The sequence below is a fragment of the Panthera uncia genome, assembly GCF_023721935.1.
Source record: "Panthera uncia isolate 11264 chromosome D3 unlocalized genomic scaffold, Puncia_PCG_1.0 HiC_scaffold_8, whole genome shotgun sequence".
In the NCBI taxonomy this organism is placed as follows: Eukaryota; Metazoa; Chordata; class Mammalia; order Carnivora; family Felidae; genus Panthera; species Panthera uncia.
In genome coordinates this window covers 64,144,310-64,171,938 of record NW_026057586.1, presented here as the reverse complement: position 1 = coordinate 64,171,938, position 27,629 = coordinate 64,144,310, and the positions used below count along the sequence as shown (strand labels likewise).

The window sequence follows — 27,629 nt, the reverse complement described above, 5'->3', positions numbered from 1 at the left end:
TCACTTACATATAAAACCCAGTGCTCCTCACAACAGGTGCCCTCCTTAGTACCCATCACCCTTCTAGCCTATCTCCCACCAACCTCCCTCCATCAACCCATAGTTTGTTCTTTATCATTAAGGGTCTCTTGTGGTTTGTTTCCCTCTCTTCTCTTTTCCCCCCACTTGCCATACGTTCATCTGTTTTGTTTCTTTGATTCTACATATGAGTGAAATCATATGGTATTTGTCTTTCTCTGATTCACTTATTTCACTTAGCATAATACATTCTAGCTCCATCCACATCATTGCAAGTAGCAAGATTTCATTCTTTTTGATGCCTGAGTAATATTCCTCTCTGTGTGTGTGTGTGTGTGTGCGCGCGCGCATGTGTATATAAAAGATATACGCATACACACACACACACACACACACACACACACACACATAGTACATCTTCTTTATCTATTCATCAGTCAGTGGACATTTGGGCTTTCTTCCTAGTTTGGCTCTTGTTTTGGTTTTTTTTTTATGAATTTTATTGTCAAATTGGTTTCCATACAACACCCAGGGCTTCTCCCAAATAGGTGCCCTCCTCAATGCCCATCACTCCACATCTGCTAGTTTGGCTATTGTTGATAATGCTGCTATAAACATTGGGGTGCATGTACCCCTTTTGAATGTGTATTTTTGTATCCTTTGGGTACATACCAACTGGTATAATTGCTAGATCATAATGTAATTATATTTTTAGTTTCTTGAAGAACCTCCATGCTTTCTCCAGAGTGCCTGCACCAGTTTGCATTCTCACCAACAGTGCAAGAGGGTTCCCCTTTTTCTACATCCTTGCCAACACCCATTGTTTCTTGTGTTGTTAATTTTAGCCATTCTGACAGGTGTAAAGTAGTGTCTCATTGTGGTTTTAATTTGTGTTTCCCTGTTGATGAGTGATGTTGAGCATCTTTTCATGTGTCTGTTAGCCATCTGGATGTCTTCTTTGGAAAGGTGTCTATTCATGTCTTCTGCCCATTTTTTTAACTGGGTTATTTGTTTTTTGGGTGTTGAGTTTGATGAATTCTTTATAGATTTTGAATACTAACCTTTTATCAGATATGTCACTTCCTGATATCTTCTCCCATTTTGTAGGCTGCATTTTAGTTTTGTTGATTGTTTCCTTCACTGTGCAGAAGCTTTTTAACTTGATAAAGTCCCAATAGTTCATGTTTGCTTTTGTTTCCCTTGCCTTCAGTGATGTGTCTAGTAATAAGTTGCTCTAGCTGAGGTCAAAGAGGTTGCTGCCTGTATTCTCCTCTAAGATTTTGATGGTTTCCTGTCTCACATTTAGGTCTTTCATCCATTTTGAATTTGTTTTTATGTACAACATAAGAAAGTGGTCCAGTTTCATTCTTCTGCATGTTGCCATCCAGTTTTCCCAACACCATTTGTTGAAAAGACTGTCTTTTTTCCATTGGATATTCTTTCCTGCTTTGTCAAAGACCCAACTTTATTCTTGTTCAAAATTCAGAATTAGCCTTGTCTGTTATTGACAGGGAAACCTCCTGGAATTTTTATTGGAATTGCATGAGATCTATAGACCAGTTTGGGGATGGACAGTTGCTATTTTTACTATGTTTAGTGTGAATACAGTGTGTCTCTCCATTAGATCTTTAACTTTTCTCATCAGCATTTTATATTTTTTAGTATCTAGATCATGTACATGTTTTATTAGATTTATACCTAAATATTTCATGCTTTGGGAGCTATTGTAAATAGGTACAGGGTTTTTTTTGTTTACAGTTGTACATTGCTGGTATATAGAACCCCAATTAATTTAATGGTTAACCTTGTATCCTGATATGTTGCTAAGCTTACTTATTTGTCCTAGAATTTTTTTTCTTTATAGATTCCTTGGAATTTCTATCAATCATGTTGCCTGCAAATAGGGACAGTTGTATTTCTTCCTTTCTAATCTAGATGCTTTTTATTTATTTTGCTTGCCAAACTGCCTTGACTAGAGCCTCCAGTAGAATGTTGAATAAAAGAGGGGAGAGTGGATATCCTTGTCTTCTTCCTGATCCTAGGGGGAAGCATTTGGTCTCTCACTATTGAGAGCTGTGGATATTTTGTAGATGGCCTTCATCAGATTGAAGAAGTTTCCTTGTATTTCTAGTTTGCTGAGAGTCTTTATCATTACTAGGTGTTGGATTTTGTCACATGCTTTTTCTGAATCAATTAATGATGATCATGCTGTTTTTCTTTTTATGATTCTTAATATGCATTACATTCATTTTTTCCCACATTTTTAATAAGGCAAAAGAAAACAAGTTTTATAAGAATGTATTTAGTATGATTAAAGTTCAAAAACATGAAAAACCACCTATATTGTTTATATACACAATTTATATGGTAGAATTATAAAGAACCACAAAGAACTAATAGAGGCACAGTTCAGGAAAATAGGCATCTGTGAAGTGGGAGCAGAGGCAGCTCCTAGAGAACCCACAGCCGCCCTCCAGTGATTGGGGTGCTCTGATTTCTCCTAGCTGGTGCTTTCTCAAGACTTTGGACCACATATACTTCATAAATATTCTATTGTATCTATTCACCAATCATGTGTATGTATTTTAAATATTTTTTTAAATTTATTTTTAACATTTATTCATTTTTGAGAAACAGAGACAGAGTGTGAATGGGGGAGGAGCAGAGAGAGAGGGAGACACAGAATTCGAAGGAGGCTCCAGGCTCTGAGCTGTCCAGAGCCTGACACGAGGCTCAAACTCACAAATTGCAAGATCATGACCTGAGCTGAAGTCGGACACTTAACCAACTGAGCCACACAGACACCCCTTAAATATTTTTAAATTGGAGGTCTTGTGCTGGTCAACCTTCGAAAGAGTGTTGTGTACAGCTTTCATTCCTGTGATACTGTGCTGACCACCCCTTCTTCTCAGGAATCTCCAGAATTTGCTGATCCTGACTGCCATCAAGGCAGACCGTACGCGGGTCATGGAATACATCAGCCGCCTGGACAACTACGATGCCCCAGACATTGCGAACATCGCCGTTAGTAGCGCACTGTATGAGGAGGCCTTCGCCATCTTTCGCAAGTTTGATGTGAATGCATCAGCAATCCAGGTGAGCTGCTGAGTGCTTTCATGTTAAACCCTAGTGCCTTCTGGTTGTCCGATATGTCTCTCAGATTCTTGTGCTCTTTTCTGCTCCTCAACAGTAACCCATCTTCCCAGCCTGTTGGCTTCTTCTCTGTTGGGTGCTCCTGCTGTCTGGCAGTTATCCCCACTTCCTGGTCATTCCCCTAGACTTGGGTACCTGATGCAAGGTTGTGTGGTCAGCCCTGGTGACTGAGGTGTTCTGATTGTCAGGGGCCCTCACATGTGACTGCTGCAGTTCTTCACCCTCTGCTGCCTCAACTCCCTAGAGCAGTCCTGCCAGCCCTCCTGCCCGTTTTCAACCCCACCAAGAGCCCTTCCCTTAACCCTCCTCCCTTTCCTCCCAGTCTGTTGGCCTTTTCTGGTTTTATTTCCAAATGGATTGTAAACCACAGGACAGATCACTTTAGTTGCTGTCTTACCAAAATTCTCTATGTCCTTGCCTCTTCCCTTACCATTTTTCTGTATCTCCTTATGAAATCTCAGATCTATAAGCCCCCCTTTTTGGTTCATACATGGTCTGTGGCCTTGCTGTGAGATCAAATCTATATGGGGTGGGGAGGGGCAACTGCTGTACCCCAGCCCTCCAGACTGTCCTTCAAGCCTGTGTTCTCTTGTTTGTTTGTTTGTTTGTTTTTTCATTTAAGTGCAAGTTAGTTAACATATAGCGTAATAATAATTTCAGGAATAGAATTTAGTGGTTCATCACTTACGTGTAACAACCTGTGTTCATCCCAACAAGTGTCCTTCTTAATGCCCCTCACCCCTTTAGCCTTGTGTCCACCCAACACCCTACCAGCAACCCTCAGTTTGTTTTCTGTATTTAAGAATCTCTTACAGTCTGTCTCCCTCTCTGTTTTTATATTATTTTTGCTTCCCTTCCCTTTTGTTCATCTGTTTTGTATCTTAAATTCCATATGAGTAAAATCATATATTTGTCTTTCTCTGACTTATTTCACTTAGCATAATATACTCCAGCTTTACATACGCTGTTGCAAATGGCAAGATTTCATTATTTTTGATCACCAAGTAATATTCCATTGTATGTATGTGTATACCACAACTTCTTTATCCATTCATCAGTCAATGGGCATTTGGTCTCTTTCCCTACTTTGGCTATTGTCCGTAGTGCTGCTATAAACATTGGGGTGCATGTGCCCCTTTGAAACAGCATACCTGTATCCCTTGGATAAATACCTAGTGGTACAATTGGTGGGTTGTAGGGTAGTTCTATTTTTTTTTTTTTTTTTTTAATTTTTTTTTTCAACGTTTTTTATTTATTTTTTGAGACAGAGAGAGACAGAGCATGAACGGGGGAGGGGCAGAGAGAGAGGGAGACACAGAATCGGAAACAGGCTCCAGGCTCCGAGCCATCAGCCCAGAGCCTGACGCGGGGCTCGAACTCACGGACCGCGAGATCGTGACCTGGCTGAAGTCGGACGCTTAACCGACTGCGCCACCCAGGCGCCCCAGGGTAGTTCTATTTTTAATATTTTGAGGAACTTCCGTACTTTTCTCCAGGGTGACTGCACCAGTTTGCCTTCCCACCAGCAGTACAAAAGGTTATCTCTTTCTCTGCATCCTTGCCAACATCTGTCATTGCCTGAGTTGTTAATTTTAGCCATTCTGACGGTGTGAAGTGGTCTCTCATCGTGGTTTTGATTTGTATTTCTCTGTTGATGAGTGATGTTGAGCATCTTTTCACATGTCTGTTAGCCATCTGGATATCTTCTTTGGAAAGGTATCTATTCATATCTTTTACCCGTTTCTTCACTGAATTGTTTTTTGGGTGTTGAGTTTGATAAGTTATTTATAGATTTTGGATACTACCCCTTTATTTGATATGTCATTTGCAAATATCTTCTCCCATTGGACCAGCTGCCTTTTAGTTTTGCTGATTGTTTCCTGTGCTGTGCAGAAGATTTTTATCTTAATGAGGTCCCAATAGTTCATTTTTGAAGCATGTTTTCTGCCTGATGAGCTATCTCACTCCCTATAGTAGCTCTTTGAGCCTTTTTCCACCCTATATGCCCCATTGTACTATCTTACCAGGATCAGGAGGCAACTTCCATATCCTCTTCCTGGCCCAAAAAGCTTAGCTTGGCTGTCCATTTCTTTATGCCTTTTCGTTGGAGTGTCTCTTCTCTGCATGGCATATTCCTCCTATATAATAGATCTTGTCCTTTCCCTCCATTCATCATCTAAGAAATACTTAATGCCCAGTTGCTTTGGACTGAATTGAAATGGTCACGCAGCTTTAGGCAAAATGTAGAACTGAACAAAAATCCATCTGCTCCATGGAGCTGACTGTGTGTTGTGGAGAACGAGAACCCTCTTGTGTAACCCCTAGGTCCTGATTGAGCACATTGGAAACCTAGACCGAGCATACGAGTTTGCGGAGAGATGCAATGAACCTGCTGTGTGGAGTCAGCTGGCCTGCGCCCAGCTCCAGAAAGACTTGGTGAAGGAAGCCATCGACTCCTACATCAGAGCTGACGACCCTTCCTCTTACTTGGAAGTCGTTCAGGCAGCCAGTAGGAGCAGTAAGTTAACCTCTCCCCAGGGCTCTGCTTCTCACTGGTGTGAAGCCTGGCAAGACAAAGATGTCACCCTCCCAGAAATTTGCACATATTATACATCCAGAGATACTGGAGACACTGCTGAATGAAAATTTTTCGAAAGAACCTGAAATAACTGTTAAACTCTGTTAATGACACTAGCTCTTCAGTTGAATGTTAACTAGGTACTAGCTCTTTGGTTGACTAGACAGTTTAAGCACAATGGATAGCATTATCGTGGTAATCTTAAGGTCAGAAACTTAGACCCAGAGCTTCTTCTGGCCTTTGCAGTTGACTGTGGTGCTCACTTCTCCAGGGGCTGGAATAAGCATCCTGTTTCCTGGTGAGGTCTTTACTTGGTGAAATGGAGGTCCCCATCCTCAGGGTCAGCCCCCATGTGGTTCTGCCCTTTGTGTTTCTCCCACCTGGGATGGAGTTCTACTTATCAGGCAAACAAATCCTTCTAGACCTTATCTGGAGCCCAAGCCCTCACTAGAGCAGAGTGGGAATGTAAACGTCTTAGCTGAGGACAGAATGGGAGGAATTGAGCCTCCTGTTTAAATTTAGCAGCTCTGAATTAACCTATTTTTGTTTTCTGTCTTTAGACAATTGGGAAGATCTGGTGAAATTCCTACAGATGGCCAGGAAAAAGGGCCGTGAATCCTATATAGAGACTGAACTTATTTTTGCCCTGGCTAAAACTGGTCGCCTGTCTGAGTTAGAAGATTGTATTAATGGACCCAACAATGCCCACATCCAACAGGTAGGTCATGCCCTGGGGACCATGAACTGCTGCACATAGGTTCAGGGATTTCTCCCTAGAGTGGCTCAAATATGCCACACAGTGAATTAAGTCCTTTATTAACTGTCACTGGTATGGGAGTTAAGGCCACTGGCTGTGCACATCAGAATGATTCTCCTAGAGAAGAAAGTGTCAGGACTATGTGCCAGTGTTCTAGCTATTCTTGCTGGAGAGCAAATTGAACTGAGCAATTGGCCAGGTAAAACAGATATGTTGGAAATTAATAGCTTTTCCATATGTCAGCAATTATCAAATAACATAATGGGAAAAATATTTTTTAAAGTCTATTTATTTTAAGAGAGAGAGAGAGCACAAGTCAGGGAGGGGCAGAGAGGGAGAATCCCAATCAGGCACTGACAGTGCAGAGCCTGATGTGGGGGTCGAATTCACAAACCGTGAGATCATGACCTGAACGAAAGTTGGCCATTTAACCAACTGAGCCACGCAGGCACCCCAAAGATATTTTTAAAAAAAATTTTAATGTTTATTTTTTTGAGATAGAGCATGAGCAAGGGAGGGGCAGAGAGAGAGGGAGATGCAGGATCCAAAGCAGTGTCAGGACTGCTGAGGTGTCAGCACAGAGCCCGACGGGGCTCAAACCCACAAACCGTGAAATCATGACCTGAGCTGAAGTCAGATGCTTAACTGACTAAGCACCCCCCCAAGCACCCCAAAAATATTTTTTAAAGTAGGAGTAACATCAGGGAGCCTGGGTGGCTCAGTCGGTTAAGCATCTGACTCTTGATTTCAGCTCAGGTCACGATTTCATGGTTTGTGAGAGCAGCAGAGAACCTGCTTGGGATTCTCTCTCCTTCTGTCTCTGCCCCTTCCCTACTTGTCCTTTCTCTCTCCCTTTCTGTCTCTCTTTCAAAATAAATAAACTTAAAAAAAAATGAATAACACAAAAATGTTTAAACTCAACTTAAGGAAAAATGTTAAATTAAAAAAAAGATCTAAAGAACTGTAAAGTCTGCTATTTCCTCAGGTAAAGTGTTACCCCTAGAAAAAGTGATAGAGATGAAGGGATAATGGAATGTATTCTAACCCCTCTTAAAAGAAAACACACACTTTACTGAAATAACACAAAAGTGGACTCTTGATTCTTTAATTCAGAGTAAGAACCAATTAACTGGAAATTAGGTTGGGGTTTTAAAAGGGCTTAAAAGTTCATCATGTAATTTTGTAGTTAAAATTCCAGATGAAAGGTAAAAGTTGAGAAGTTTTGGGGCACCTGGGTGGCTCAGTCGGTTAAGCATCCAACTTCAGCTCAGGTCATGATCTCACGGTTTGTGGGTTCGAGCTCCACATTGAGCTCTGTGCTGACAGCTCAGAGCCTGGAGCCTGCTTTGGATTCTGTGTCTCTCTCTCCCTCTCTCTCTCTCTCTGCCCCTCCCTGACTCATGCTCTGTCTCTCTGTCTCAAAAATAAATAAAAATGTTAAAAAAAAAGTTGAGAAGTTTTTTCCTTAAAAAAAGTTTTAAACATTTATTTGAATCTTTGTGTAAGGAAGGAATTTTTAAGAATATAAGCAGTGGAAGAAAGCACAAAGGAAAGTATCAGTTCATCTAATGCATAAAAGTTTTAAATATATGTATATTCCTAATCATGGGCCTCATAGGTCTAGATGTAAAAATAAATCCAAAGAAAGAAGAAAAGGCCCACAGAGCCTTACATAAAAATACTTAATTATTGCAGCATGATTTATACTATTAACAATTAAAAGCCAGTGTCCAAAAAAAAATAAGTAAACAACATCCACCAGTGGAATATAATACAGCCATTACAAGTATTTAGAGCCTTGTTTGTGATAGAAAAACCTTTTAAAGTAAGTTCCAGCTGAGTGAAATCCTGCATGTACAATATGATGAACGTATCTACCTGCCTAGAAAAATGTCCCAGGTGGTGATAGTGAAGAACTCAGGGTTACGGATTGGGCAGTACTATTCCATTTCCTTTCACTTGCCTGTGTTTGCCAAGTCTTGTTTTAATCGGTGACCATAACTTTTATAATTACCTTTATGATCAGAAAATTAATAAAGGTATTAGAAAATGATACCTTGTCCCCAGCAACATGGATGGAACTGGAAGGTATTATGCTGAGTGAAATAAGTCAGTCAGAGAAGGATAGATATCATATGTTTTCACTGATATGTGGGTCTTGAGAAACTGATCAGAAAACCATGGGGGAAGGGAAGGGGAAAAAAATAAATACAAACAGAAAGGGAGGGAGGCGAACCACAGGAGACTATTAAATACAGAGAGTGGTGTGGATGGGTGGATGAGGGATTTGGGGAGAGGGAAAATGGCTGATGGGCACTGAGGAGGGCACTTGTTGGGATGAGCACTGGGTGTTGTATGGAAGCCAATTTGACAATAAATTATATTCATAAAAAAAAAGAAAAAATGAAACCTTGTCCAGAATCTCCCTCTGAATTCATAATAGAATTCTCCTGGCTAGTGAGCCTATTATATATCATAGCCAGAGATGCTGCCCTGGGTCACACAGAAGGTATTTCCCACTGGAAGCTGGCCAGACTGGGAAGCCCAGATGGCTTTTTTTGTTCTTCGCCTCTGTTCATGGCGTCCCTAAGGCCCTGTTCCCTGCCTTCCACAGTCCTCCAAGGTGGGGTCAGTACGCTTCAGCCAGATCCAGCCCACCACCTGTTTTTATGTTTCCCACAGTCTGGCTTCTGGTGACTACATTCCCATGATGTCAATTAACTCATTTTCCCTGGATTGTCTATAAATTGGTAGTAACAACAGTCTTAAAGGATCATACACTTCGACACAACACTTCATTAATCCATCCATTCAACAAACTTTTCTTGAGCATCTGCCATGTGCCAGGATAGAGACTGTGGATGCAGGTGTGACAATAGTAGTCAGATTTCTCCCTTTGTGGATCTTAAGATCCATTTGAGAAATTTGTGATGTGTTAAATGGTATGTGTTTAGAAGAAAAGTGCAGCAGGGAGGGGGGGTGGGCAGTGTAGAACAGGTGATGTGGTAAGGTGGGCAGTGCCCTTCTAGACAGGTGGCTAGGAAGGTGTCCTGCAGGTGAATTCTTGAGTCTGCATCCCTCTGGGGGAGGAGACCTGAGTGCAGAGAGAACGGCCTGTGCAGGGGTGCTTTGAGTAGTGTTGCGTGTGTTGCAGGAGCAGAGGTAGTCCAGGTGACTGAGGCAGTACAGTCAAACACAGGCTCACAGTTCAAGCCAAAGAGGGGAGAGGTGGTTTTTTGGCATGACGCGTCGGGACTTGTGGGCCACCAGCAGGATTCTGGATTCCACTCTGGGTGAGACCAGAGGACTCTGAGCAGAGGAGACCATGATCTGGTCTTAAGGGTTAATAGAACTCCTCTGGTTGCTGTCCTGAAAACAGACTGAAGCACAGAGTCAGAGGCAGTGAGAGAGATAAGAGGCTGTTCAGTAGCCCAGGCCAGAATCAATGGCCACTCAGAGAAATGAGTTAAGGTGAGTGACAGAGAGCTGGTGGTAAGCTTGGGTAGCTGGTGGAGTGTGACTGAGAAGGGGAAGTGAGGCAACTATGCCATGTGGGGCATGAGACAGTCCTGGACAGATGGACTTGTGCCTACTGAGGTGGGGGCCATGTAGGAGCCTGCCTTGGGGGCAGTCAGGACTTATGCAGACAAGTTCGATCTCAGCTTCCATGGGCATCTGTCCAACTGGGTACAGGAGTACAATTTCCAAGGAGAGTTTGGGACAAGAGCTATAACTGTAGCAGCCTTCAGTGTGCAGTTGACACTGTGCAGTGGGGAGAGGCTGAGGCCTGAGACCAGGCACCCCAACAGGGAAAAGTTGAGCTGGAAAGTGGCTGGGAGTGGGGACACAAAAGCAAGGGGTTGTACAGGGAAGCAAGTAGGGGTCTGTCAGGGAGAGTGATGGGTAAGCCAGATGCTGTGCATCCTGAGCTGGAGATGCAGCAGCGGTGACCCTGTTAGGGAGTCAGCAAGAGCCTAATTGCAGAAGCCCAAGAGGACAGAATGAAACTGGGAACAACTCTTAAGAAACATCTCTTCTAAGAAATGTGGCTCAGAAGGAAAGAGTAGAAGTAGAGTGGTAGCTGATAGCTGGACTCAGATCTCAGTGAAGATTGGTTGGTTTGGTTTGGAGCTGGGGAAAACAACAGTGATTCCTTAAGCTTGTAGGAGTGATTTAGTACAGAGGGAGAAATCTCTGCCAGGGGTTACAGAGGAGAGGGGCTGGGGTCATGTGCACAATGGAGTTGGATTTGGTGGCCAGGTGAGGGCCAAAGATGCAGCTAGGGGAAAGTCTCAGTCCTAGTGCTTATGGAAGGGTTCTTCTGGTTGTGTCTGTCTCCTCAGCTTGAGCTGCTGGATTTGGGGAGGGGAGATAGGAAATGGTGTACAAGGAGTAAGTACCTGGGTTGAGAATTGCTAGTGTTGGGAGCTCCTCTGGGATCACTGTCATAAATTGAAGAGAGCCTGGGCAGCACTGTTTGAATTTAGCTCTGCAGTCCCAGGTGTGGAGTTGACAGAGAACCACTCTGAATAGGACTGGGGTTTGACTGAGTGAACAAAGCCAAGTATAACCAAGGGAGTGAGGGGAGAGTCACATGGCTTGCCAACAGCTGGCAAGCTGGGAGGAGAGTTGGCAGGGTATAGATGGGAGTGGTGGGGTGCTGGAGGCGGTGAGCTGGAAAGAAAGGGAGGTGGCAGGCAGAGAATGGGTTCTTGTGCTAGGCTTCCCAGGGGTGGCACCTGATAGTAACCGCCTGTTGTCATGAGGAACACAGGTCCTCAGAGCAGAGGTAGTCAAAGAAAGCTAAAGCTGTCTCGAAATGAGGGAGATCTGTGGATGACAGCAAGAACGAGGGCTGGTGTGTGATCCCTGGCAGGCTATTCTCTGGTGGGCAGCTGTTACTGGGGAGGAGGGGACTGGCCTTGAAGCAGCAAGGAGCACAGCTCTGAGGCCAGGCCTACTGGGGTACAGATGTGGGAGATGACAGCCAGTATACACAGGAGCAGGTAGGTGGAGACCACAGGCTCAGTGGCACACTTCCTTCTTCAGAAGTTCTGTGGTGGCCCAGGCTGCTGTGTAATCAGAAAGATACTCATCTTCTTTGAAAACAAAACACCTGTGTTCTTTGAGAACACCCCTGTCACTTAGAAACTTTAAACCAACTCTAGAGAATCTTACCATTTAAGAAGGGCTCAGAAAGCTACTCGGTTGTTCATAGGTTGGAGACCGCTGTTACGAGGAAGGAATGTATGAGGCTGCCAAGCTGCTCTACAGCAGTGTTTCTAACTTTGCCCGCCTGGCTTCCACCCTGGTCCACCTTGGAGAGTATCAGGCAGCCGTGGACAGCAGCTGCAAAGCCAACAGCACCCGGACGTGGAAGGAGGTAAGCATAGGAAGTCTCCAGGAGACCACTAGTCTCCCAGGCCTTCCTGCCTTATCCTTCCTTCCTCCACACTCTTGTGCCAGCTGGGATGTGTCTGGATGCCTGCCTTGTCCAGGTAGGATTCTGAGTCTTCAGGAAGGCTCAGAGACCCTCATAAGCTAGCATTTGTGGTTGAGGCAAAGGCCCTAGAGAACCCTGTGTTCGACCAATCATCTCCCAGAAGTTGTCTTAATAGCATGGAATTATCAGTATGAGAAGTCATATCATAATTTAAAATATTTTTTTAAAATCATATGACCTTATTAGTGGTATAATCAATGTAAGTTGGCATTTTGGTCTCTTGTAGTAAATTGGTAGGGCATGTTGTCTTATAGCGAGCTCTCTGATGATATCAGAATCCTCTGTGAGTAGAAAAATGTTTGTAAAGAGAAGTGCAAAAGATTTAGCTTCAATGAATCTCTGAAGTATTACTTAATAAAAGATTAAAACCCACCTAAATGTCCAATATCAAGGGCATGGCTAAATAGTGTACATATTGCAATGCTACCAAAATGAACAGGAGGTTACAGAAGAAGAGGTTTCAAGTATTCTGTGAGAAATGTGTAGTAAGTAGAATGTCAAGTGTAATTCCATTCTGTGAGTATGTGAGAGAGAGATCTGGTGAGTGCTATATAACAAGAAAAATAGTGAGTAACAATTGTGTCTCAGGGTAATGACCAGTTTTTGCTGGGTTATGTGATTTTTTTTTTTCTGGGTTTTCTGCCAGCTCTGCCTATAGGTATGAGGTCTCTCTTTAGCCCTTGAAAGAAGAGCAGCTTAAAGGCCCTTTCTGAGTCCTTTTGAGCAGAAGCCCAAGAGGTTCTTCCACTTCTCGGAGCTTGTCATTAAGTGCCCATACTGCAGAATGCCTAAAACAAAAGTTCAGTTTAAAAAATATTTATGAAAAAAAATATATATATATTTATGAAAGCTCCTCCTGTATAAACAGTACTCAGATCTACTGTGCTCCATTGACAGTTATTCTTGAGCTTTGTAAAACTGTTTTCAAGTCCCAAACCTGAAATTCCAGCTTTGCTTCCCTGTCACCCAGAGAGACCTCCACATCTCAGGGTATAGAAGTAATTCATGATCCCTCTTCTCTCTGGTCTCAAACACCCCCTTGGCCTGCAGATTAGAAATGTCATTATTGTTCCTCCCAGTCTCACACAGCTCACCTTTCAGTTACTTACTTACTCAGAATCTAACTTTAAAAACGCTGTTTGCTGCTATTTCTTCATTTGTAGTTGCATCCCTGGAAGCCAGCTGTTGTGGCACTGTGCCCTTTCTTGGGAACACTCATGCTGTCTGGCCTTCCTTCCGATAGGTATGCTTTGCATGCGTGGATGGGCAGGAGTTCCGCCTTGCACAACTGTGTGGTCTTCACATTGTCATTCACGCAGATGAGCTGGAGGAGCTGATACGCTATTACCAGGTAATTAGTCTCTGGCCAGAAGTGATCTCTACTGGCAGTGGAGATGATTAGTGCGACTTAAATGCTCCAAATAAAGGGACACTCATTCCCTTATCACATCCATGGGTAGGCATACGAAGCACTGTCTCTATGGGAAAGCCTTTTCATGTGCTAGACATAAATCCATATGCTGTCCATAAATCATATTGGTATGTTAGATCTCTTGGACCTCACTGCTGGCTGGTATTTGTGTTTTTAACACAAATGGGGTTTTAACACAAAAGGAGTACGCCCCCTTCTCTTGTGTCCTTGGACCTTCAGAAGCCCAGACAGTGGCTTGCACATGTGGATAACCATTGGGTAACTTGCTGGGAACACTGTGACCCAGTCATGGCAGAGCCACAGCCTATACCCCAGTCGCCCAGAGTGTGTGGCCCACAGAGGGTATGATTATCAGGTGCCATAGAGACAGAGGACATATGACAGTCCAGGGGAGGGAACCCCAGGAGAACTTTGAAGGGTGGGAGCTGTCCGTGTCAGTGTCATAGTTAAGTTTCACTGTCAAGTGGTTGACACACATCAGTGTGTTTGGGGCCTGGGCCTCTGCTTATGGGAGTCCTGGAACTGTGTGGTCATACCTAGTGGGGTCAGCATAGCAGACTAAAGGTTTGATTTTGCTCAGCAGTACTGTTCCCATGGAACTCAAGCCCCAGCCTCTCTCACTGAGTGGACAATAAGGACTGGAGGGAACTTAGTGAGTCACAGGGTTCAAGGGGCCTGTGAGCTTGTGAGCATGGGTACCACTGGAGTCTAAAATGCCAAGCTAGGGGCGCCTGTGTGGCTCAGTCGGTTAAGCGTCCGACTTCAGCTCAGGTCACGATCTCACGGTCCGTGAGTTTGAGCCCCGCGTCGGGCTCTGGGCTGGTGGCTCGGAGCCTGGAGCCTGCCTCCGATTCTGTGTCTCCCACTCTCTCTGCCCCTCCCCCGTTCATGCTCTGTCTCTCTCTGTCTCAAAAATAAACTTTAAAAAAATAAAAAATAAAAAAATAAAATAAAATAAAATGCCAAGCTAAGCTTGATGACTTCTTAGTGACATATGCTTTCCTATTCCACAGAAGTTAGAGAAGTAAAACTATAAACAGAGAAAGTAATAAAGCAGTTTGGTGGCTTACAGAATACTTCATTTGTTCAGCAAATGGTGGAGTACCTGCCATGTGCTGGGCATTATTCTAGATAATGGTATCAGTGTACATAACAGAAAAACCCACATTCAGTTGAATTTACATTCAGTGAGGTTGACAGGCAACAAACGTCATGTTTGGAAGTGATGAGTAACAGCGACAGTGGAGTGCCTGGGTAGAGCTTCATGAAGGGGCCATCAAGGTCATACTAACTGAGAGGCCAAAACTGAATAGAGACCTGGAGAAATTGAGGGGTCTGGTCATGGGGATATTTGAGTGGAAGGGTCAGCAGCCAGGGCAGAGTCCAGAGGCAGGAATGTGCCAGGTATTTGAGGAAGGGCCCTGGGGGACACAGATCATCATGAAGGACTCACAGCAGGACATAGGACCTGAAGGTAAGGGGCCATTCTGGCTTGCATGTTGAGAATAGACTTTTCCTGGGGCAGGGAGAAAGGGGGAGGGGGCAGGTGGCAGCCGGGAGAACACTGGGGCAGGTGATGTGGGGTTAGAAGTGCTCAGGCGATCAGGTTTGGGGGGTGTTTTAAGTGTGCAGCCAAATTGATATGTTAGTGGATTGTGTGTGGGTGAGAGAGAAAAGTCCAGGATGACTCCATTTATTTCAGGCCTGAACAACTAGAGATAGAGTTCTCACCAGTGGACATGGGGAAGACTAAAGGCAGAGGCTGGTGGAAGGGAAGGACAGGGATTAAGTTTTGGACATACCAAGTTTGAACTGCCAATCAGATGTTCATATAGAGGTGCCAGAGGTGGGAGATGGAAACAGGGCCTGGTATTTAGAGAAGAAACCCAGCTAGAGAAATGAAATAGGACACACAGATGGCACACAGATGGGACATAAAGACACACAACTAAGTGAGGTCATGAGGGGTGATAGCAGATAAAGAAGAGCAGAAAGCGAGTCCAGGGCCCTCCAGCATGGGTTGGGATAAAGTAAGAAGAAGCTCCAGAGAACAAGGCATCTGAGTAGCTGTGCACAGGAGGGAGGGACAGTTAGCCAGACAGGGTCCTGCCTTGTCAGGAACTTGCTACAAAAGGGAGTAGAAAAATGGGATGGCACTGGTAGGGACCATGGGGTTAAAAAAGATTATTTCTGGATGGGAGAATTAGCAGGATGTTTGCTAAAGGCAAGCTGTGGAGGGAGAAGCTGATGCCAAGAGAAAAGAAGACCGTTGCTGGCCCAGCAGCCCCAGTAGGTGGCAGGAGCTGGGGCCTGGGTTCCAGGCTGGCTGGATCCTAAGCAGGAACACAAACAGGTACAGATGCTAATAGGGTCAACATAAGCTTTTGCTTCTGATAGCTTCCATTTCTCAGTGAAGCAGGAACAAGGTTATCCACAGAGTGAAGACAGGGAGTGAGGAGGGTGTGAAATAGCCCTCTGGGGATGACCCTTGAGGTTTTCTGGCATTAATGTGATGGGAACCAGTCAGACTGAGCTCAGGCATGTTGGCAGGCTGGAACCAGAGTGTATAACTGAGAGGGAGCAAGGCTGGCCACCCCAGGTGCATTTACCCCTACCCCAAGCATATCTGTTGGTCTGTCAGGATCGGGGCTACTTTGAGGAACTGATCTCCCTGCTGGAGGCAGCCCTGGGCCTGGAGCGGGCCCACATGGGCATGTTCACAGAACTGGCCATCCTCTACTCCAAATTCAAGCCTCAGAAGATGCCAGAGCACCTGGAGCTCTTCTGGTCCCGAGTCAACATCCCAAAGGTAATCTAGCCATCCTCGGGGTTCTAGCTGCCATGTGCATGTGTGGCACAAGCCTAACCCATGGCTGTCCCTGCAGGTGCTGAGAGCTGCCGAGCAGGCGCACCTCTGGGCAGAGCTGGTGTTCCTCTATGACAAGTACGAAGAGTACGATAATGCCGTCCTTACCATGATCAATCACCCTACTGATGCCTGGAGGGAAGGGCAATTCAAGGATGTCATTGCCAAGGTAAGAGAGTGCCCAAGCATCCGCTCCTGCCTGCTGTTGCCCAGCCTGTCCTGGGGGCAGGTGGGCCAAATGCCAGTGTGTGTGCCTCAGGGCATGTTGCCATCATCTTGTCAGAGTCTCACTGCCCTCTGTGCAGGTGGTGGTGATTCCATCTGCACAAAGGGAACAGGGAACAGATGCTTAGGGTGGGTAGTGACTGGCCTAGGGCCCCACAGCTAGGCAACAGGCAAGGGGTGAGGTCCAGGACCATTCTCCCCACCCTGCTCTCACACAGGGTCCTGGACAGCCAGACCCTGGCGTTTGCTCTTCCTTCTGCCCTCTGGAGGGACTCCCACCTCCAGACCCGGTCTATATCATTTCCTATCATATTGTTTCATATTTTCTACCTTCTGGCATATTTTTTCTTTATATCTCCCCCTCCAAAACTTCCAGCTCCAGAGAACACAGGCTCCTGACAGAGGTGGAGTCATGAGCCCAGATCTACTGGCCTCTGGGTCCCCACTCTTCCTAGGAGCCTCTATCCTCCCATAGTCTAGTCATGCTAAACCAGGGTGCTTGCCAGGCTATTCTACTAGCTGCCAGATACTGTTGGAAGAGGTCAGGTCTGGGGGCATGCACCAAGCGGGCCTCTGCTGTTTTGTTTCTGGGATCAGAGTAGGCCTTGCCTCCAAGCCTCTCCTTCTTTGCGAGCTCTGTGTGTATATTAGAAGCCTAGGAGGTGAAGCTTTCTGTCATCAGTCTCTGGGTCTTTTGCTTTGAGTGTCCTCATTTTGTTCCAGTGGCTTTTCATGAATAACTTGCCCACAGGTCTCCTGTTTGCTGTCTGTCAGTGAAAGATAGCATTCTGACCATGTCTCTGTCGTGTTGCTCCCAAGGTGGGGGCACGGGCTCCTTACATCTGGATCAGAGGGCCATCTGTCTTCTGTTCCACATATGACTGCTGAGTGGAGGTGTGGGTGACAGGTGGGGTACCTACCCAGGTCTCAGCATCTGAGGTCACACACATCAGTGCTATTCAGCATAATCAGTGAGATCACTGGCCATTTGACACACATCCCACCCTGTACAGGGTCTGCAGGTTGCTAATGGAAGGGCAGGCTAATAGAAGAGAAGGCCCTAGCACACATGAATAACATGCTGGAAAACACATACCTGATCAGTTCTAGGTGTGCTTTTCTCACATTAACTTGAATGCTATCAGGGTGCATTTTAAAATTGATGATGTGCCATGGTTGAGGTGGCAGTACTTTTTGTTTCTTAGTGGTGTCTGGAGCGTTGGAGTTGTCCAGGCAGCTGATGTGGCCCATGACCCAAGTGCAATCTACCCTGATGGTGGTCAGGATCAGCAGATTTCTGAAGAGAGATGGAGGTCAGCATGGCGTCTTGGGTCCCAGGTCACATGCTCATGGACGAGACTGTCTTGTGGGAAAACAGTGTTCATGCAGGTGACATCTGAGTTCTGTTCTTAGTACAACACCAGTGCCTCTGCCTGTCTGCCATGTGGGAGACTCCTATGAGCTCAACATGTGGAGGAGAGAAGGAGGTGGAGGACACCAGCAGGCATGGTGGCCTGCCTGAGAGGACATTGTTGGTACTGTGGGTACACAACAGGAGAGCTTTAGAATAGCCTGGCCACAGGACTGAGTGGTGGAGGGCCAGGCAGGGGTGACCAGTGTTACATCCTGGCTCAGCCATTTGCTATCTCTGTCACTTTGAGCTGGTGTCATCACTATCAACCTCGGTGACCCCATCCATAAAATGGACACGTTTCCTGCCTGCCAAGTGTTCAGTGGCAAGTGCCCAGCCAACAGCAGGTGCCTCTCACAGGTAGCGCAGTGTCAGGAACCAGCGCACCCTAGCTGGTCACCCTTGAGCCTCAGTTTTCTTTTCTTCAAAATAGGAATAATTCCCTGTCCCTAGGCCTTGCGTAGTAGTAGCCATCCTTACCAACTGCACAAGTGGGTATGGCTGTGTTGGTGCTCTCATCCTGGTACATGGCTCCACAGGAGGGTGCCGTGCAGATGCCAGTGCCCTAGATGGGAGCAGTGGATTCTTTAGAGGGTGCCAGATGCCTCCAGATCAGCAGCTCAGTCCAACACAACACATGTCCATTGATCCACACCCAGAGTGGTGGGGCCGGCTCTTGTCCAGCTTCACAGTCACTGCAGTGGGGGAAGAGCATGGCCAATTGTGCTCTGTCTTAAGCCATCCAACCAGAAGGATATGGGACACTCTGGTCATGCTTTAATGAAGGCTGCAAGGACTTGATCAAAAGTCAAGGAAAGTTACCCAGTGTGCCCTTGCCCATCCACCCCACCTTATGTCCCCACGGTCCTTTCTGCTTATTACACATTTAGTCTGGCTGGCGACCATTGATCGGGTCCAGATACCACTGAGTAAAAGGGCCTGGCCGGAAGATTAGCAGTTCGAGAGCTCTGATGCAGTATGCCCAGGGGAGGGGGTGGGGGGCACTGCTCTCCTTTGCACCCACAAGGGCAGCACCACGGACCCTGAGGCTATTCTAGGTCAGAATCTGTGGTGACAGTGACTGCTCTGCTCTGAGGGGCACATGGAAGTTAGGGAGGGGAGAGGAGGGTAAAGTCAGTAACCAGCAAGAGTACCAGTAATGGGCAGAGCTATGGACAGTCATCTCCCCCACCATTTGGTCTGCAGATGTCACGGGCCCACATTGCTGCTAGCTCACCTGGACCTGGTATTACTAGAGAGCTCCCATGCGCCCACCCCCCCCACCCAGTATGGCTCTAGTGTTCCCATGCCCTGTGTGTACCCCTGCACCTTTGTATGTTCCTTTGGACATGCTCATCACCACTAACCTGGCACAGTCCTTCTGGAGGCAGGAGTCACCTTGCTCTCCTCTGAACACAAGGCCCTACAGTCAGAAAGCCTGGGAGGGTGGCCTTCCTGGGGGCACAGGGTCAGCCTGGAGAGACTCAGCCCTCCTCTGCCTACCAGGATGCCTGGTCTGAACATCGTGGTGTCTTGTCTGAGAGCAGTGGAAACATAACAGGATTTGCTGCTGCTCAGCCTGAGCTTCCCAGGGAGGACTGGGGGAATCTTGCTTGGATAAAACCATGTTTTGGTGTTTGGGTTTATCCTGGCTTGTTACCCCTCATGCATTCACTCAACAGATACTAGCTGAGCATCGACCCCACGTCAGATACTGCAATGAATCAAGAAACAAAGGCCAGCCTCTTAGGTCATTGAGATGCAAGTGCTGAGGAGAAAAATGTCACAGAGATGGGAAACGGGGCACATTTGGTCTTAAAAGGGGCAGTCCAGCCTCACTAATAAAGTGCACCTGGGCAAAAACCAGAAGTTCTGGTGGATTGTACGGCATCTTAGGTGAGTGGGGCAACCCGGGGATTGACATGGGCTGACCCTCAGCTCTTCCCTGACCTGCAGGTTGCTAATGTGGAGCTCTACTATAAAGCCCTGCAGTTCTATTTGGATTACAAACCTCTGCTCATAAATGACCTGTTGCTTGTGCTTGCACCCCGGCTGGACCATACCCGGACTGTTGGCTTCTTTTCAAAGGTGAGTCAGCCAGCATCCCAGGGCCAGAGAAGGGTGTGTTGGGCCAAGGTCATGTGAATGATAATACCTTAATAATCAATTTTTTAAATCAGTCCCCAGAAAATGTAAATATTAAATGTATCAAACTGCTTTTAGGTTTCAGATGTAGCTTTGTATTTCAGCCAAAATGTTCATAAATGAAATTGACATTTACTCAGTAACCCAGGAAGCTCTTCATGTGTTAGTGTGTGTAGAGCATGCCAGTTGTAGTTGTCCAGGAGACCTGGAACTGGGCTGTACACACTGGTCCATCAGTGTGCCATGGGGCCCCAAACTTAGTGCCCTGATGACTTACCCAAGTGCCCTAACCATTCTCCTGACTCGTCAGGCAGGCCAGTTGCCCCTAGTGAAGCCTTACCTGCGGTCAGTCCAGAGCCACAACAACAAGAGTGTGAATGAGGCCCTCAACCACCTACTGACAGAAGAGGAGGATTACCAGGTGGGTGTGGGTGTGTGTTCTATCAGAGGGAAGTTGCAGCTCCTTCTGTGCCTCAGGGACCCATGCAGCTAGTGTTGGGCACTCGGGGACTAGAGAGCCCTTCTCTGCACCAGCCCTCTTCTCAGAGGGCTGACCTTGCAGAGGAAGGGTTGTGGGCCCCATAGGCCCCACGGATGGATGGGGAGGGGCCTTTCTGAGGCCAGTGAGTAATTCCTGGTTGCCTGTTCCACTATGTCCCTCACCCACGGAAAGGCCACCTCTTTCTAGGGTTTGAGGGCATCTATCGATGCCTACGACAACTTTGACAACATTGCCCTGGCACAGAGGTTGGAGAAGCACCAGCTGATTGAGTTCAGGCGCATTGCGGCTTATCTATACAAGGGCAACAACCGGTGGGCCCAGAGCGTGGAGCTCTGCAAGAAGGACCATCTCTACAAGGTTGGTGTCCCAATGACCTCCCCACCCTGTGTGCTTCCTGATGTTTTGGGGGGTGTGAGATGGTCACAGCCCCCTACCGGGAGACATTTGTGGGGCGACAGGGAGGATTATGTTAAGGAGGAAGTGTTTTTAGAACACAGACTAAGGATCCTTATCTGTCATTAATATAGAGCTTCTTTAAAGTTATTTGGATTAAGGAGCGCCCAGGTGGCTCCATTGGTCAAGCTTCCATCTCTTGGTTTTGGCTCAGGTCATGATTTCATGGTTCTTGAGTTCGAGCCCTGTGTCAGCGCAGAGCCTGCTTGGAATTCTCTCATCCCTCTCTCTGTACCCCTCCCCTGCTTGTGTGTACGGATGCACATGTGCTCTCTCTTGCTCACTGTCTCTAAAAATAAATAACATTTTTTTAAAAATGGTATTTGGATCAAAAGAATAGCTCCCATGGAGTTGAATCTTTCCTGGCAGTTGTTTGTGAGTTTCGCTGTCCCAAACAGTGTGGCAGCATTCACTTGGCACCTATTTTGTTTTTGATCAATCCATATGTGGGGAATAAAAACACCAAAGTGAAAATCAAATTCAAAATACTTGTGTCTGCCCTTAAGCAGTGGCTAAGTACCATTCTCAGGTCTGGATCTGGATCTGGGCATCTGAAAGCCAGGGTGGGCTTCTTGGAGAGATCCCAGGCCCTTGAAGGCATTACCTTCGTTCCACCTGACCTCAACATCTCCCCAGTGGGGTAAAGTGCAATTGCACAAGAGGGCCATTGTTGTAATGTGCTGTGTGGCTAAGCTGATTTCCAAGGGTTCCATGTGCTGTTTCCCCTGGGGAGCCTTTTCTCAAGGCCATGAGCTTCACCTAAAGGTGTTAATCCCAGAACTGTCCTTGGCATCCCTGAGTACCTTCCTAGGATGTGGGCATGCATCTCTCTCTCATAGCACATGGGCTGAGGCTAGAGAACTCTGGACATCAGGGGCATGTCAGGCTTCATCCCAAGTTGTTACCTCCAGTTTGGGACTGTTAGGTAACATCTCTTCACTTTTCGTGACAGTGCTCGTGGTCCTTCGTGGGGTGCTTACAGGACCCTGCAGAGGGAGCTCACAGACAGCTCATCAGGGTACTCAGATGCTGACTCTGGGAGGTGGCAGCAGGGCTCCAACACACTAGAGGGAAGCTGCCCCCAGGTAGGGGGTCCCAGCTGCCCCAACCTGCCAGTGTGCACGCCAGCATCTTGAGTGCATGACCCCTATCAATCGGACAATGAGCAAGTGAGCAGTGTGTGAGAACTGCCAAAAGGGCATTTGTCCTCTTCCAAACCAGTCCCACTCCGAGCAACGTGTGCCACGAAGAGAATCCACAAGGACAAAGCCACAGGCAGAAAAATGTTGGCATACATTCCAATACCCTTGTTCTCAGCAAGGGTGACTCTGACCCCCAGGGGATTGGTTGTCACACGTGAGGGTGTGGTACTACATCTAGTAGGTGGAGGCCAAGGTGGTGTTGCAGAGCCTATGATGCACAGGCCCCGACCCTACACACAAGTGTCAGTCATGCCTTGGCAGCAGAGCCCACCCTGCATGGAAGTCCTGGGAGGATGGGTGGTTCACAGTGTGCCACCTGGGGGGTTAGTGAGTGGCCGGTGCTGGCTTCTAGGACAGTTGTAAGACAATAAGCATGCTTTCCAGATTGCAGAGGTTGGGTGTAAAAGCCCAGTGGTCACTCAGCCATCAGGGCAGCCACCTTGGAGAGTGTGCACTCTACCTGAGGAGCTGGCAGAGTAACTGCATGTGGGAGGCTGGGACTGTTGAGGAGCCACAAGACTAGAGGGGCATGAGGGAACATGTCAGGACATGGGAAAGTGAGGGTTAGGGGGCCCTCATGCCCATGAGTGAAGAACACTCTGCAGAGGTATAGTCACAGGCTAGGGATGGTGAAGGGCAGGGCAAGGACCTGGAGCAGGGCCCTGGCAAGTGCTGCCAGTGGTTTGGGAAGGAGGTTGAGGGATGGGGATGAGGTAGAGAGCTAACGCGTGCACTGGCAGAGTTTAGGTCATTCATTTCTCACCATTGTGGCTAGAAAATAGAAATTACTAATTTACTGATGGCTATCACTAGGCGGGTATGATTCTTTATGTTTTAGACAAATCTGCAAATGTGAAAGCGATTAGGGACTTTTGAAGGTACTTTTTTTATGTCAGGAAGAAAGGGAAAATTGCTATTTCTTTTTTTTTTTTTTAATTTTTTTTTAAACGTTTTTATTTATTTTTGAGACAGAGAGAGACAGAGCATGAACGGGGGAGGGTCACAGAGAGAGGGAGACACAGAATCTGAAACAGGCTCCAGGCTCTGAGCTGTCAGCACAGAGCCCGACGCGGGGCTCGAACTCACGGACTGTGAGATCATGACCTGAGCCGAAGTCGGACACTCAACCGACCGAGCCACCCAGGCGCCCCTGAAAATTGCTATTTCTTGAGCACTGGCTTTATCCCTTGTAGCTGCTGCATGTTGAGTCCAGAAGGGTAGCGCTGGTTGTTGACCCAAGCATAATAACCCCGGCCTTTACTGGAAGCCTTGCTAGCTCTGTTACCATCCCCTTTCAATGGGCAACCCCATGCACCCCCTCTGCATGCCAGTAGGGCTGCAAGGCCAGAGCCTGTCTCCCAGGGCACCTGCACCCGTGTGTGCCACCTCCCTCTTGGTATTTCGGCAGGTCTGTGAGAGTCTGCTGCCAGGAGTACGCTTGGTGCCCTCCATGGCTCTCCTGGAGCTGGTACTCCAGCCTACCAGAGGGCAGCCGAGGCACAGGGACCCTTCTGCAGGCGAGGATGTCCTTTGTGGGGCCTGGCACCATTCTGTGTCCTACCAACTCAGAAAGTGCCTCAGGTAGCACAAGGCAGAGTGGACCTGAGCTGTGCGTCTGCCTTGGTTGCAGGATGCCATGCAGCATGCTGCAGAGTCTAGAGATGCCGAGCTGGCTGAGAAGTTGCTGCAGTGGTTCCTGGAAGAGGGCAAGCGAGAGTGCTTCGCGGCCTCTCTCTTCACCTGCTACGACCTGCTTCCTCCGGATGTGGTGCTGGAGCTGGCCTGGAGACACAACCTCGTTGACCTGGCCATGCCCTACTTCATCCAGGTGATGAGAGAGTATCTTAGCAAAGTAAGTGTGGGCTCTGCTGTGGCTCCCTTGCCACCATGTGGCACAGCTATGACTCTAGCTCAGGTCTATAGAGGTCCTCTGATGGCCCGTGGCCTCTGGGGGACCAATCCAGGTTGTCCAACCAGCCCTGTCCACCTTTGAGAGATGCCTCGTGCCTTCACAGTTGAGTGGTTTTGTGCCTAATATTAACCTCTTCTAGAAAATCACCTTGGGGGCTCTGGGTAGAACTGAGCCCCTCCCCACAGGGGACTTGCATCAGGTCTCCCGCACACTGCCAGGGCACACAGGGGGTGTGTTTGCCCACAGACCAGGGCTCTGTGGGGTGAGAACAGTGGCACCAGCTGGCAGAGCTCCAGCACACGGTCCATGGGCTCTGTATGGTCTGTTTACCTCTCAGCACGCCTCCAGTGGATTTTGGGGTGCATTCATTGGCAGACCTGTCGTGGTAACCCCCCTTTTGCCAAGCACTTAGTAGGAATGTTAACACCTTGACAGGTAGGTAGTCATCCCCTCTATGACTGCAGGTGTGGGTTCGGATCCAAAGCTGATAGATGAAGACATGGGCTCAGACCCACGTCTCCCTGGTCCTGAGGCCATATTCATGTCTTACTTTGTTGCTTCTGCCACTCTAGATGTCAGTTTGTGGCCTTGGTGGCCCACTCTGGCTTTCTTTGCAGGTTGATGAGCTGTTTAACAAGATGAGAGTATCTGATTTTAACTCTCCCTGTGTGTTGAAGCCCTAGGTCCCTGTCTGGGACCTAGCTGAGGCACTGTCCAGAGACCCTTGTCACCTAATCTGGTTTGTTTCTAAGGCTGCAGAAAAGCTGACGCTCAGCAGCACCTACTGGCCCATCCAGCCATACACCTATCCTTCTTCTAGCCACAAGGACACCCCACGATGCCAAGAAGCCACTAGGCTAGGGCCTCTTTCAGTAGTGTGAGGGAGGAGAGTGGCCTCTAGGAGTTAGTGTGGGGTTTATGGAAGAAACAAGAAGCACAGGTGTGGGGTGGTGGTGGGGTCTGGCTGCCAGCTTTGGCCTGTAAGGGCTTACTCTGCCACCTGCAGAGCCTCCTGGGAGCTGCCCAGCCCCTGTCAAGGGGTGCAAGGCCATCTCCCTGCTGCTGGAGGAGGGAATGCCAGAGTGTGTCCTAGTCCCATTTACACAGCACATCTGAGTGGGAGGTCTCCCAGGACTCTTCAGGGGATAGGGAGAGATAGTGCTGACCATGTGCTGACCATCTTCAGGCTCCTAGGGGACATAGACTGGTTGGATTTACAAGAGTCCCTCGTTCCTCAACTACAGTGGATGGCAGCTCCTCAAAGGAAGTGTCTGTGCTGTGTTGGAGCTTGTCTTCAGAAAGTGCTCCATGGTTTCTGCTTTTCCCATCCAGAAGTTGTCTTAACCTGGAAGCAGTTTGTCTGCTGTGCTCCAGAATAAAGAAGGATGCATATGGCTTGAGTCTCTTCCTAGAGTCAAGGCCCATGAGTTAACATAAGAGGAACTCGTGCCACTCAGACCTTCATTACTGCAGGGGTTGGGACCTCCAGGGAGCCCCAAGGACTTGGGGGGAACACACTCCCTCTCTGTAGTGATGGAGGTCATCCTGGCAACCGTGTCACCTTGGTCAACACTGTGACTGCATAGCTAATTCAGAATGGGACAGTGTATTTGGTCTAAAGCTGCCTTCCTGCTGGAAGGACCTGCTCCCTGGCCCAGGGTCCCCAGACATGTCCCCTAGTCCTTGAAGAAGGCAAGAGCTACTGTGGCGCTTGGTCTCACTGCTGCCCACATGCCTCTCAACCAGCACCAGGCTTGGTGCCTATCATGTTGGGGATAGGATGGGCTCCATATGGGTTTCTTAGGCAGCTCTGGGATCTGGGCTGGGGCCCGACAGACTAGACTGCTCGGAGGTGGAAGGGCCCAGACAAGAAGACCACACCCCTTCCTGACTGGAGAACTTCACCCAGAGCCTCTTGATTCATTTGGGAAGCTTGAGGGCCATCCGTCTGAGAAAAACTCACATGCCCAAACCCCCTGGCTCTCCCAGTGGAGGGTACAGGCCTAGCTTAGACCTCAGCCTGAGTGTCAGCCAACTGAAGGCAGAGAGTATAGATTGCAAGTCCATTGCACTGTCTTGTTCCTTCCTCACCTCAGCTCTGGTCCCAAGGAGGGAAAGGGAGGGGAGCGCACAGGGCCAGTGACAGGGCTGTTCTGTTAGGGTTCTGGTGCCTAGCCTGATCTCTCCCAGGTCTGAGTGTACACAGGGCACATAATTTTTTCTTCTTTCTGACTTGAGTGCTTGTTTAGGGGGGTCCCAGACACACAGTTGCTGTTGCCCCCACTCGCATAGTGCTGTTTGCTCCTCAGGTCCCTGGCACCACTTTGCTCTGTTCCCTCTCCATCCATGTGTCTGCTGCAGCCTGTGGGTACCACGTAGGACAGCCCCTTGTGAAGCCTTGAGGAAAAGCAGGGAGGCAGCCTGACCTCTGATGGCTGTCCCTGCCCCCACCTCTAAGGTGACACATCCTCCCTGCCAGGTGGGATGTCCCAGATATGAGGTGACTGGCCTCCTCTGAAGGGGTGGGCAGCCTGGACTAGCTGGATGTAAGAAGTGCTACATTGTCTTGGCAGTACCCCTGTATCCAGAGGAGAACCTAGCCCTGTGAGCTGTGCTGCATGTGTAGCCTGCAGTCACTGGCCATTGCTCTGGTGCACCAAGCAGCCAAGTGCCCACTTGGAAAGCACTGGGCTGGAATTGCAGTTAGGGATCACCAGGGCCCCAGTGGGCACTCCATGTCTACCCAGTTACAGAGGCTTCACCTTGTGGATCAGGGGTCACTGCAGATATAGCATCTGCCCTGTAACCACCCTCAGCTCTGACTTTCCTGGAGGCTGTGTATTTGCCTCCCGGCCCCACATTCACCTCCTGGCCCAGACTGCAGGCAGCCTGTCAGGCAGGCACTCGAGTGCTCTTGCCTCTTTGCAGGTAGACAGACTGGATGCCTCGGAGAGCCTACGCAAGCAAGAGGAACATGTGGTGGAGCCCGCCCCTCTCTTGTTTGGTAGGTAGCACCCCATTGCCCCTAGTCCCCTGTTCCTAGGGAGGGAAGAGTAGGGAAAGTGATTCCCTGACTGGGCTTCAGATCAGAGAGGGGATGGACAGGGTGGGGGACAGAAGGACCACATGGCTGCTGGGTGTGGGGAAGGTCAGTGTATCCAGGAATGTTGAAGAAGCATGGCCATTGTCCTCCATTTTCTGAGGGCACCTGCCTTCTGTGAGGGTGCCCTTGCCTGTTCCTTGTGCCTAGCAACTGCCCAACTCTGAGCTGCTGCTGTGTGCTGCTCTGCCTGGTCCCAGGCAGCAAGGCTGCTGCTGGCTTTGACTTGAGAGCCTGCCTGGATGGCCTGGCTGTTGAGCAGACAAATTGGTTGGTGTCCACTGCACCAAGGCGCTTTGGGTTCTGGAGTGCATTGCAGGACTAACAAAGGCCTGAGGGTGTGGTGAGCACGTAGCATGTGAGCCTGGTCTC

General features: G+C 48.0%; 1 protein-coding gene across 4 annotated transcripts in view; it reads left to right on the top strand.

The window, feature by feature from the left end:
- The window catches only part of CLTCL1 (clathrin heavy chain like 1), a 103,639-nt gene that overhangs the window by 75,140 nt on the left and 870 nt on the right, over nt 1-27,629 (top strand). For 3 of the 4 annotated variants that reach the window (XM_049619723.1, XM_049619727.1, XM_049619726.1), the window contains 12 exons: nt 2,931-3,114; nt 5,497-5,689; nt 6,310-6,467; nt 11,725-11,889; nt 13,253-13,360; nt 16,083-16,250; nt 16,327-16,476; nt 19,900-20,031; nt 20,399-20,509; nt 20,777-20,947; nt 23,876-24,097; nt 27,086-27,161. In XM_049619723.1, the coding sequence (XP_049475680.1) occupies nt 2,931-3,114; nt 5,497-5,689; nt 6,310-6,467; nt 11,725-11,889; nt 13,253-13,360; nt 16,083-16,250; nt 16,327-16,476; nt 19,900-20,031; nt 20,399-20,509; nt 20,777-20,947; nt 23,876-24,097; nt 27,086-27,161 (1,838 nt within the window). The remainder of the gene's footprint in view (nt 1-2,930; nt 3,115-5,496; nt 5,690-6,309; nt 6,468-11,724; nt 11,890-13,252; nt 13,361-16,082; nt 16,251-16,326; nt 16,477-19,899; nt 20,032-20,398; nt 20,510-20,776; nt 20,948-23,875; nt 24,098-27,085; nt 27,162-27,629) is intronic. The other variant, XM_049619725.1, reaches the window with a different exon arrangement.